Source organism: Carica papaya, chromosome 3 (genome assembly GCF_054855325.1).
Source record: "Carica papaya isolate Zhongbai chromosome 3, ASM5485532v1, whole genome shotgun sequence".
Classification (NCBI taxonomy): domain Eukaryota; kingdom Viridiplantae; phylum Streptophyta; class Magnoliopsida; order Brassicales; family Caricaceae; genus Carica; species Carica papaya.
In genome coordinates, this window is record NC_142311.1 from 11,339,588 (window position 1) to 11,351,235 (window position 11,648).

Here is an 11,648-nt window from a genome sequence, read left to right on the forward strand (position 1 = left end):
AATTATTTTAAACAGTAGATCTTCCAAAGATGCTAACATGTCTTGTTACCATATTTACTTAAAGGGTTTTCAAAACAAATACTGACTAAATTATCACATCTAAAATAAAGTTCTTCAACCAACATCGAGGGGAGGATTGTAAGAGAATGGCAAAAGTCTCCTAAGCAAGAGCAGGGGAGCACATTCTCCTCATTGGCTTTCTATCCCCCCAAAAAAAGTCTTCTTATCGAGAGGAACAGCAAACCTCTTCGTCTGTATATTCTTCCTGAGAGCACGAGGATGTTGTTTCCTCGACATTCCTCAAAAACTTGTTAGCAAATAACAAGATTATGTTCATAACTTCAAATAATTCAATCCGCATCCATGAAAAAAAAAACGTGTAATAAGTTGAAGAATCTCCTAACCTTCGAGAGCCTTAAAAAATTCAAATACTCAATGTAAATTAAGATTGTTCCTTTAAAATTATTTGAGTACTTTGATAATTAAGAACATATATATTTTTGACAATTCCTTCAACCTATCATTTCCTTTAAAAATCAATTTGTTTTAAAATAAAGTGAAATGATTTTTAAATAAAAAATAATTCAAAAAACCTACTCTTGTTTGAGATCAAACAAATTCACACTTTAAACTAAAAAACTCAAAAACTAAAATTGACTTCAAAAGTAAGCTACTAGAAAATTTTAACTAAAATATCATATGCTATGAATACAAAATATAATTTTATTTTATAAATATTTATTTAAATTTTGTAATTTACTAAAAATAAGACTCTACTTAATACTAGTGAAATTACTTATCTTTTAAGTTATGTCAATTTTTATAGAGTTTTACCCGCTTTTATAAAGATGAATTGTTTTAATATGCCTATTATGTCAATACACGAATCATCTGATACTCTATATAGAACAATTAAAGATCAATGATTTTTTTAACACAAATTCATCTAATCAGATATATATATATTTTTAAATTATTAAATAAATAAATAATAATAATAATCAAGTTTATTTTTTAAAAATAACTATTAAAGTAATCAAATATCACTTAACTATTTTTAAAATTTTTAAATAAAAATAAACTTGTTTGAAAAAAATTATAAAAAATTAAAATAAAAAAAAAAAAAAAATAAGAGATGAGATTGTAGTAAATATTAATTTCAAAAATTAATTTAATAATTTATCAAATCGTTCTGAATATTTTGGCCAAATTAAAATTATTTACTACTGAAACGCTAGCACGTGCGACATCATCCGTGTCAAACTCAGAAGTTCTTTTGTGTTTGTCGTTTTGACGTCGATAACGTGAAATTTACCACTCTTCAAATCTATCCGCAAACCCTAGAAAACGAAACGTCTCGAGTTCTAGGCTTAATCGACAGAGGACTCCAATCTCTTTAGCCATAGATATTGCTCCTAAGCGTCAACACCACTTTCACCTCATAGGGTCCCCAGTTTGTGCTTCACTCTCACCTCAATCACCAGAAGCATTAAGAGAAGCAACAACTATCTTATTGTCTCGCTCAAAGCCTACAATCCCAATGGTTAGTTCTTATCCACTTCAATCTCATAGATTCCCCTGCGAATTACGTTTCTTTTCGTTTATTTTCTTACATATGTTTAAAGATACACATGGAGATTCGTAGTCTTGATTTGTGTTTTGTGTTATTATGTATACCTATAGTCCGGTAGAGGAGTGGGAGGAGGGAGGGAGAGGATGCGGAAGGAATACTCATCGAGGTCGGATGGGATTTCGGGGGGGAGAGGGATCAATCCGCCGTCGAGGCACCTCTGGGTTGGTAATCTATCTCACAGCTTGGTGGAGAGTGAGCTTACGGATTATTTCCTGCAGTTTGGAGAGCTGGAGAGCGTGGCTTTTCAACCAGGCCGCAGTTACGCCTTTATCAACTTCGACAGAGACCATGACGCCATCGCGGCAATGAAAGCCCTCCAGGGATTCCCTGTCGCTGGCAATCCGCTTAGGATTGAGTTTGCCAAGGCGGTTAGTCTTGCATTCCTCTTGGTTTCTTTCCTTTTCGGTTTTTGTTTATGTGATAATCTGGAAGCTGCTGCTGTTGTCGCTGCTGCTGCTGTCGCTGTCTTGTCACTTACTTCTCTTGTATGGAGCACTTGTATTTTCTGTGGATGTCAAATTTAATTGGTTTAACGATAAGTTTACTTAGCAGCTTGAATTCCGAGATTGATGATAAAAGAATCCGAAAGATCCCGTTAGTGAGCATAATTCCCCAACTTAAAGACATGGTACTGGGTTAATATTTGTAATATCTTATGAAAAATATGAATTTGATTAATCTAATTCACATAATCAATCTCACCTGAAAGCTCTCATACATAATCAACCTTATCCAACTTGCAATCTTCGAGGCAATTTCATTAGAACTTGAATCAAGCCTTACAACAGCTTGATTCCTAATTCTTCTTGCCCTGGCTTGGTACCTCTTGGCAGAGTGATAAATAGTTAACTAACAAATTTTGATAAAAATCAATTCTTTTAAGATTTAGCATCCATTACTAATTTGCGGAATTCGCACCCCTAAATGAACATATCGAATGACTAAATCCTGTTATCTTTGTTTCATTACAGAAACAGTAATCTATTGGCAAACAACAAAACCTAAAAAATGAGTAAACAAATCCAATAATGTATCTAAGTTTTTGCAGTAATGTTAACTTGGGTTCCTCCACTAGCAGCTAATATAATTTCATGAGAAAAAGTAGAAGGGAACACCAATCTCAAAAGTTTATATGACTTGAAATACTCTTCTCTGGCTGCTTGCATCTTAGATTTTATTATTTGACCAGGTCTCGTGCTCAATATGTAGAATAGTTTTTTGTCTAAAGAAATGTAGAATGAAATACAAGGCTATTGAAACACTTGAAAAGCAATAAAAGGTAATCCTGCTGGCCAAATGAATGTTGACCATCTGATAAAACAACATGCAAGAGAAAGAGTGCAACTCTATTTTTAACTAGGATCGGTAGTATGAGGAATTACATTATTAAGAGTATTTATGTAAACCAGCATTAATTTGAGAGCTTCTGGCAAAACTGCAATCTTTATAGTGACACAGAAACTTATGGATCAAGGAGATAAAGGTTTCATCCATTCCATGGCTGTCCTTTTTTATGTTGTTATACCAATATTCATTCGCAACACCTTGCTTAGTGTTAAGCCTGAACTAAATAATCGCTGTAGCTAGTTCTGGTGACTTTTTGAAGTTGGCATTACCAACTGCACTTTTAGGTTTACTTAGTATAGTCGCATGTAATTTATTGCCTATGGTGAGCTCAGTGATTGGCCATCTTCATTATGTCAATTCATCTATTATTCATGTACTTCACTAATGCAAATCAACCTTTATTACCCCTATTGTTGCCCTCCTTTTCAAATAACCTGCACATTTTTCTTCCCGTTGGCTTTGGATATTGATGGAAAATGAATGTACAAAAGACAACCAAACTTTCAGTTTGAAGGATAATAATTTTGCTCAAATTAGTATTTACTTTTTATACAAGAAACTGGAGAGAAGGATGATATCTTCACGGATGATCTCTTTTCAGATAGGTTAAAAAATTGTGATTAACGTAACTTCACTGCCAAAAAGAAGGCATCAAACTGATTGGTACACATCTGCTGGGCTTGTTGGTTGAACAGATGCTCCATTAGTGTGAAATCTGCAGGGAAGTAGGTTGCTTTAAAATCCTTATCTACCATAGATTATTGAAGCCGTATGTAGCCAGGGAGAATAACCTGCTTAATTTTCATCATATACAGTTGTGGAGCCTGGATATGCCCATGTGATAAGCAAACTGGATATTTTGATCCTCATATTCTGCTCCAATATTTTTCTTTTCTCACGTGATGTAGAGGTTTAGGTAGCAGCCAATAATCTGAAATTTTTTCCATCTTTATGAAACTAGTGTAAAATCATCAAAATGTCTTTTGTTCTGCTGGAACTCTCCTTGATTGCAATTCTGAGGAACAGGCTGTCTCCTTGATTGCTATTGCGGTCCAATTGCAGGAGTTTTCTCTTGCATTCACTTGTGCAATTAAACATATCGCAAAAGTAGGGTTCTCTGCACTGGATGATTTGAAGGACATTTTTTATATATAGGAAAAGAAGTATTATTAGAAAGAAATGGAGAAGTATGATCAGAAGAACCTGTGTTACATTTTCTTCTCTTCAACTTTAAGTTAGACTTTAAAGTTTCACGAAGACAAAATGAAGGAAATATAACAAAAATGCACCTGAATATATCAATTTATTGAATTTGTGGCTAGAAACGGCATTCGTAAGACTTGAAAAAAGGGAAAGAAGGATGCGGGAAAGATGACAAATGAAGGACTTATCTTGTGACGATAGAAGCTGAAATGGAGAAGGAAGAACTGAGGGATTAAGAACTGAGTGATGGAAAACAGAGAACAAGTAGTTGTTCTTGACCGGGTGAATATTAAATTCTTTTCATCCAAGTGTTATGGCCTTTAAACTTGTATTCACCTTCAACCATCAAGGTCTTTAAGTTAGCCATATTGAAACGAATAGCAGTAATTTAATGTATAAAAAACATTCTGAAATCTCTGTTACAGTTTTACTCTTCCAACCAAAAAGAGCAGCACATACATGTTCTTCCAATACGGAAAGAGGATTGCACAAATTACAAAAGTTGCATTGCTTATCAAGTGGTTGAAAATTAACATGACACATAAATACACGTTTCCTAAACATACACAACTAAGATTTATACCAGGCAGAGATCATTAAGTGAAAGTTGACTAGATGGGAACAAGGGCATGCAAGAAATAACAGATTTGCAAGTTATCCAGAAAACGCTAATTCAATAAGAATGATCAGACAAATGAAATTTCTGGTTGGTTGTCAAAGGGTTCAATTTACCCTGAAATCCATTTTCTACATCTCCAGTGTTTCTCACGATAGCAAGGATATATGTTTATTCAGCTTGCCAGTGTTTGGAACATGCGCACAGTAAATAGATAATTTGTGACAATTCATAGTGACAATTCATATTACAGAAGATGGTATTTGAATCGGACAATTAAAACGATTTGGTTTTGTTATGTTGCATACTTCAAGTGACTTTTTTTTTTTGGTTGACTATGAAGCAGTTAAGGGCTGCACTTGAATCCTTTGAAAAGGATAATAAAACACAGCCTCTGGACTGACGGCCAAGTTTATGTTTCAAGTGGCCTATCAAAGAAATATGTAGAAACCGTGGAGTCTGAGTATCCATAGGCATCTCCAAATGCACGTGAAAAATTCTATCTGATTAATTTGTACAGAGGATGTTATGTCTTTGGAAGTCTAGACATTTTTCCTTTTCTCTATTTCAGCATACGTTCTCTTCTAAGTATTTTTATTTCCCTGGAAAATTGATAAAATAACCAGAAGTGGAAAAAGTAAATGTAATTTAATAACTTAACAAGCTGGGTGTTTCATGGCCTTAATATCTTCTATTTAAGTCAACCTAACTGAGAAGAATGCATTTTCATAGTAGGCTAAAAGTGATTTTATGTGTCATGCCCCTTCAGTGTTCAATATCGTGTGTATAAAAAAGGCGGTGCTTCTCATTTGCTCTATATCGTTGGCGTGTCTTGTATGCGGAAAAAGGTAATCTACTAGGTTCTTCCTTCATTAGCCATGGTAAAATAATAAAGTAGGAAAGATCTTTATATTTTCAGAAAATTTTTGATAAATCAACTCCAGCTCAGAGGAGATAGTAAGTCTACTGGTCTTGCTTCATGTTTTCCCTTTGTAAGAGATCAAATTTAAGTGATTCAAAATTTTCAATAGTTTATTTTTCATGTGGAAACCGCACTGCAATTATGTGGAGTGGCTGAATTCTTTTGTCTTCAAGGTGAATTTGTGGAGCATATGCGTCCATGGAAATATACAAGCGAAAGTTGATTCATTTCATACACATTAATATTTGTGGGGAATACTAGCGTCTCATTTGTGCACCTAATGGTTTAGGCGTATGAGTAAGTTAGAAAACATACCTTGGCAGCTACTTTATCTTCCGGGAAGATACATTTTTGCCATATTGTATAAGCTTTTTGCACCCAGATTTTGCCAGATCAGTTTCCTCTCTTCTTGAATTCGGAATTAGATATTGTTAAAATTGTGGGAAGACAATTGAAATTATGGTATACCTCCATTTATGGTTTCTTTGTCATCATTGATTGACTGATGAATGACAAAGAAGCTTCTGAAAAGATAAAGGGTTTTTCTATTTGAGTTGAGTATTCTATTGCATAGGCTTATTATTTTTTTGGTAAACCAATTAGAAAATTAAAAATATTTAGGTCCCTAATTGTTTAGTATTCCATTTCTTATTTTGTTTGGATTTATTCTAGAATCAGTAAAGTCCTATTAGGAAATTAGACTCTTTAAAAAGAGAAGCACAGCACTGTAATAGGCAGTTCTCTAGAATTTCTCTGCATTTTCCTGGTTTTCATACCAGAAGAGTCAAGTCTCTCTTGATTATACTCCTACTGTTGTATTCTTTTTTTTTTCTTGAGCATCTCTCTTCTTCCACTCCATCACAACCGTGTTTGTGCTGGGTTCTGCTTCCTGCATCGAGTATAATCAGTTTTCTGGCTTTTGACAAGCTCATTGTGCGCTAAAAGAAGATAGTATTAGTCCTCAACAAAGTTGAGCCTTTGACTTTCTTGCTTTTATTTTCATATGTTTAGGATAAATTAATTCCTCAAAAAAATAAAATATTTGTAATTCACATTTTCATATATAGAATCATTCAGAAAGGTATAATTCATTTTAAACGTGTAACTTTGAGAATTTATGGAAATAATTTTGTACATTGATTGCGACCTCTTGGTGCTTGTAATTAATGGTACTGCATATACTTTTTATTTTTAAAAAGGTGTTTTGCATTCCTGTTTGTGGTTCTGCTAATTGAGGCAGCAAAACACTTTCAAATATTATGATTTATTTCAAACATCAAATTTCGTTTGCAAATGGATTTCTGATTATTTTAATTTGCCTCATTTCTCCTTTATTCTGAACAAAATCTTTAGGTTACCTTTTGCTGTATGATCTCATGGATTGATCTCAGATAGCAAATAAGAGACTTACTAGCTTCAGACATGATAAGTTTGGTACGGGTCGAGTCATCTTTATTTTAAGGATCGATGCAGCTTATGAACGTCAATGTTTTGGGTTTGGAAATGTGCAAATCAGTTCAGGGGGTCATATTAGAACGATGCATGTTTAGAGACAATTCAAAATTTTGGGTCATTTGATCTGATTCAAGTAGTCTGATATTAGGTACAACGTGAAATTGAAGATACAAATTGGCTGACGATGATACTTGAATGTGAGAAATGTCACTGAAGTCCAGACCCGTGGGTTGTCTTTGAAGTTGAGGAATGATTAGGTAAGTGATCTAAGTGTGCAAGTCTAGGTAGTTGCTGCAAGATCATATGTGAATATTCGAGTTTGTTTTGATAGCTCCTTCTGTACCTCGCAAGAGGAACTTACTCAGGTTCATTTTGATGGTTACATTCTCTTTAAGTGAAAGAAAAATCCTTTCACGTTGACACTGGGGAGATTCCTGAAATTTATTGCTCTATTAGCTGTTATTTCCTTCTATGTCATGCCAAGGAAACAAAGAGAAACTGTGATAAACTGATTACATATTTTATATTGAGTGCCTGGCTATAGACTATTGATAATGCTGATGGGGTTATCAATAGTTCAAAACCAGGATATCTTTACACTGCTTGAACTCATAAATGATTGTTCATGCACTTGTACTTTGACAGTCCCCATCCTAGCTATGTAGAGTTCATTGCAAATCAGTTCAGGATGTAATCGTATTCATTCATTTCTTTCAAGTATTGTAGGCCAATAAACAGTTTCATCATTAATTGTTTAAGTTAAGGGTGGTTTATCCCTTATCTCGGTCTTTATCACAGGATAAGTCATCAGCACCTCGCACTGAAGATCACGTACGTCATGATGAACCACGATCCAGTGTAAGAGCATCTCCGTTCTCTCAAAAGGATTCTAGAGCACGCCATGCTAGTCCTGATCATTTAAACACAGAAAAATCCAGAATGAGTGATAGAAGTTCAGAAGCTAGTGAGGTCCTGTGGATAGGTTTTCCAGCTTTATTGAAGGTGGATGAAGTGATCTTGCGGAAGGCTTTCTCCCCATTTGGTGAAATAGAGAAGATTACTGTATTCCCTGGTCGTAGTTATGCATTTGTTCGTTTCCGGAGTATAACATCTGCTTACAGGGCAAAAGAAACTCTTCAGGGTAAATTGTTTGGAAATCCCCGTGTGCATATTTGTTTTGCAAAGAGTGATGCTGGTTCATCCAACAGCGGTAGGAGCTCAACAAGTGCCCCTCTCACCCCACATCTGAAATCAAATGGTCGGCTGGGATCTTCTGATAATTTTCATCATGATAGGAATTATGGAAGCACTATTGGAGATCCTAGGATCAGATCTCCGAATCTTATTCCAGATGTGGATTCTAGTGATCCAGATGTTTATAATTATAATAGGAAGAGGTCTTTGTGGAGCGAGGATGATGAAAACTGGAGGTTTGGGGAAGGGGGGCCTGAACCAGGCCTACCACAAGATGTGTACGAACGTCATAGTAGTCCAAGAGAAAGGGTCTCTATTGTCCATGATTTTCCTCAGAAGTTTCCTCAAAAGAGTCAATTCTATGAAGAACCATGGGATTTGCCAGAAGATGCCTATTATCATCATGAAATTAAGAAACTGAAGACTAGTGCCTTTCCTCCTGAAAAAGAGTTGCCAGAATATCCGTTCTCTAAGCCAGAACAAGAGAAACATGCTCTTCCTCGGGTATTCTCTGATTTTCCGCAGAATGAAGCCTTCGATAAAAGCTTTAATTCTGCACCTTTTGGGTATAAACATATTCCTGATCTCCCAGTGAGTATAGGTCTGCCTCATATAGAAAGAAGTGATCATTTGAGAGCACCTTATGATAATTTGCAGATCGGATCTGTCTCCATGCCATCAAATACTGTTGAGAGGAAAAGTTTTACCCCGGAGTTGGATCAGGCATCCATGAATGACTGGAAATGGGAAGGCACTATAGCAAAGGGAGGCACTCCAGTTTGTCGTGCTCGCTGCTTTCCTGTGGCTGTGGGAAAAGCCTTGGACATCATGCTGTAAGTAGTAGTCATCCTTTACATAAAGTTTTTATCTCTCTTAGCCAAGGCATTAGCTTGCTGATAACTTCTATCTTGCCCAATTTGTTCTCTGTGTGTGTGTGTGTCAACTAATATGCAATCCCACTCTCGTACCCTTAAATGAAGAAAAAGAAAGCAACAACTGATATGCCATTATGTATTTTGTTTCTTTATACTTGATATCAATTCAGTAGACAGTTCGGTATCCACTGGATGTATCCAGTTACTTTCTTTTTGTATGCACTCAATGGTTCAATTTACTGTGTTGGACCAGAGCAAATAATAATTTTTTTTTTAGTCTTACAGGCAGGTGCTCTTTGGGTATATTCTGGTCCTGTGGGTTAAAAGTGTTTGAAAACTGAATTATTTATCTCCTGGAGCCAAAGCAAATCACTTGATCATGTTCCAATCTTTTGTAATGCTGATGTTCACTTTGATAAATGAATATTTTAAGTTATACAAGTACGACTGTCAACAAAAACAGATTTCATATTGATCTCCAGTCAGCGTGCATGCCAAATTTGAGTAAATCTTTTCTAAAAATAATTATTTTTCTATTAAAAATGAAAACAATGTAGTGCAACTTCAATTTCATAGGCATCACAATTGAAAACAAACATGCATTTATATGTTTCTCTCTCTGAGTACATTAATTCATGCTCTGAGATGATTTTTTAACGCTTTTTGGCAGGCCTGAATTCCTGGATTGCACAGCAAGAACTGGTTTAGACATGCTGGCCAAACATTATTATCAAGCCTCTAGTGCTTGGGTTGTTTTCTTTGTCCCAGAAAGTGATGCTGATATAGGATTTTATAATGAATTTATGCACTATCTGGGGGAGAAGCAGCGAGCAGCAGTTGCTAAATTAGATGAGAGAACAACATTGTTCCTGGTACCTCCATCAGATTTTTCAGAGAAGGTGCTGAAAGTTCCTGGTAAGCTGAGCATCTCCGGTGTTATTTTGAGACTAGAGCACCCTGGTTCTAGTTTTGGGTCTCTTCCCCAACCAAATGATTACAGAGATGGAAACTTGTTAGCTTACCATGGTGATACATCTAACACAAAGGCTTCTGCACCTCCTGGGTCTTTTCCTCCGATTCCTGATCTGATTAAGGCAGGAATTAATGATCTATCTTTTGTTGGGAATCTGACTGCGCCAGCTCCATCAGCATCATTTTCGGGCTCACTGAATGCTATAAGGAATCTGACCGACTCATATGTCGATAACAGACATGATCACCCACCTCCCCAACGATTAGGACCAAACTGGTCTCCTCAGGATCCACGGAACTCAATTTCTAGTGCTAGAAGCTTACCATCACAGGTATCCAATAATGCTGTTGATCTTCCTTTTCACTCGGGCAATCCTAGGTTGGTTCAAGAAATGAGCTCTGGTCACAATGGCAGTGTGATTTCTGGGATTCCACTATCTGGCCCCAGCAAGTCATCTATCGATGAAACTAAACACTCGATTCCTCCCTTATCTCTGCCTATCTCTGGTTTGCAACCAGAACAGCTTGCACAACTGGCGTCATCTCTTCTGGGACAGTCCAGGCAGGTGGGGAGCACTCCAAATGTATCTATGGGGGAGGAACTTAAGCAGATGAACAGAATGAGCCAGTCTGACAATCTATATAAACCACAAGACAGGTATTCTTTCCAAAGCAATCAGGTGACTCCTGAGTTCTTAGCATCCCAGTTTAGCCAGGTGCAACACCTGCAGCTGCAGCAACAGCTACTGCTACAGCAGCAGCAGCAGCAGCAGCAGCAACAACATGTATCAAATGTTCCTGCAACAATGCTGCCTCCGGGTAAAAGGGATCACCAGTCATTGTCTTCAGGAAATCAACAGCCGCAAAGTAGTGGTACACAAGAGGAAACAGATTCTGATCCACAGAAACGGTTGCAAGCAACATTACAACTGGCGGCAGCTCTTCTGCAACAAATTCAACAAGGAAAAGGAACTTGAACTGCAGCAGATTAATTTTCCATGCGGTGGTCTAGTAGATTACTTTGTGAAAAGTTGACAAGTGAAATGAAGATGACTTTTGTGTTTTGGATGGATGACTCTACTATGCAATTTTATATCTTTTGATGAATCACAGATGGTTTCCACATATTCTTCTCGATTGCTTTTCAAAGGTAAAATGCAAGAAATTATTGAATAACATAATTAACTTTTTCTTTTTATGATAAAAGAAGAAATTTCAATAAAAATAGAAAGAAGCAAAGAACAATACAATCATGGAGTATGAGACATCATAATTGACTAAATATAATCAAGGAGTTAGATGTCCTTCTTGGCGGTCTACTATATCAATGGTTCTGTTGGAGAAAATTGCAAAAGGAATCAGATGTATTTCTGTGCCGTTGCTCAGACTGAAGATAGCCGGAAAACAATAAATCAAGGAGTTAACAGGAAT

At 36.1% G+C, this 11,648-nt stretch overlaps 1 protein-coding gene across 1 annotated transcript; it reads left to right on the forward strand.

Moving 5' to 3' along the window:
* Nucleotides 1–1,292: 1,292 nt before the first annotated feature.
* LOC110808678 (RNA recognition motif (RRM)-containing protein) lies at nucleotides 1,293–11,342 on the forward strand. The gene is made up of 4 exons (XM_022034247.2): nucleotides 1,293–1,543; nucleotides 1,684–2,001; nucleotides 7,975–9,203; nucleotides 9,916–11,342. The coding sequence occupies exons 1-4, from the start codon at nucleotides 1,541–1,543 to the stop codon at nucleotides 11,192–11,194; spliced, it is 2,829 nt and encodes a 942-aa protein (XP_021889939.2). The 5' UTR covers nucleotides 1,293–1,540; the 3' UTR covers nucleotides 11,195–11,342.
* The last annotated feature ends 306 nt before the right edge of the window (nucleotides 11,343–11,648 follow it).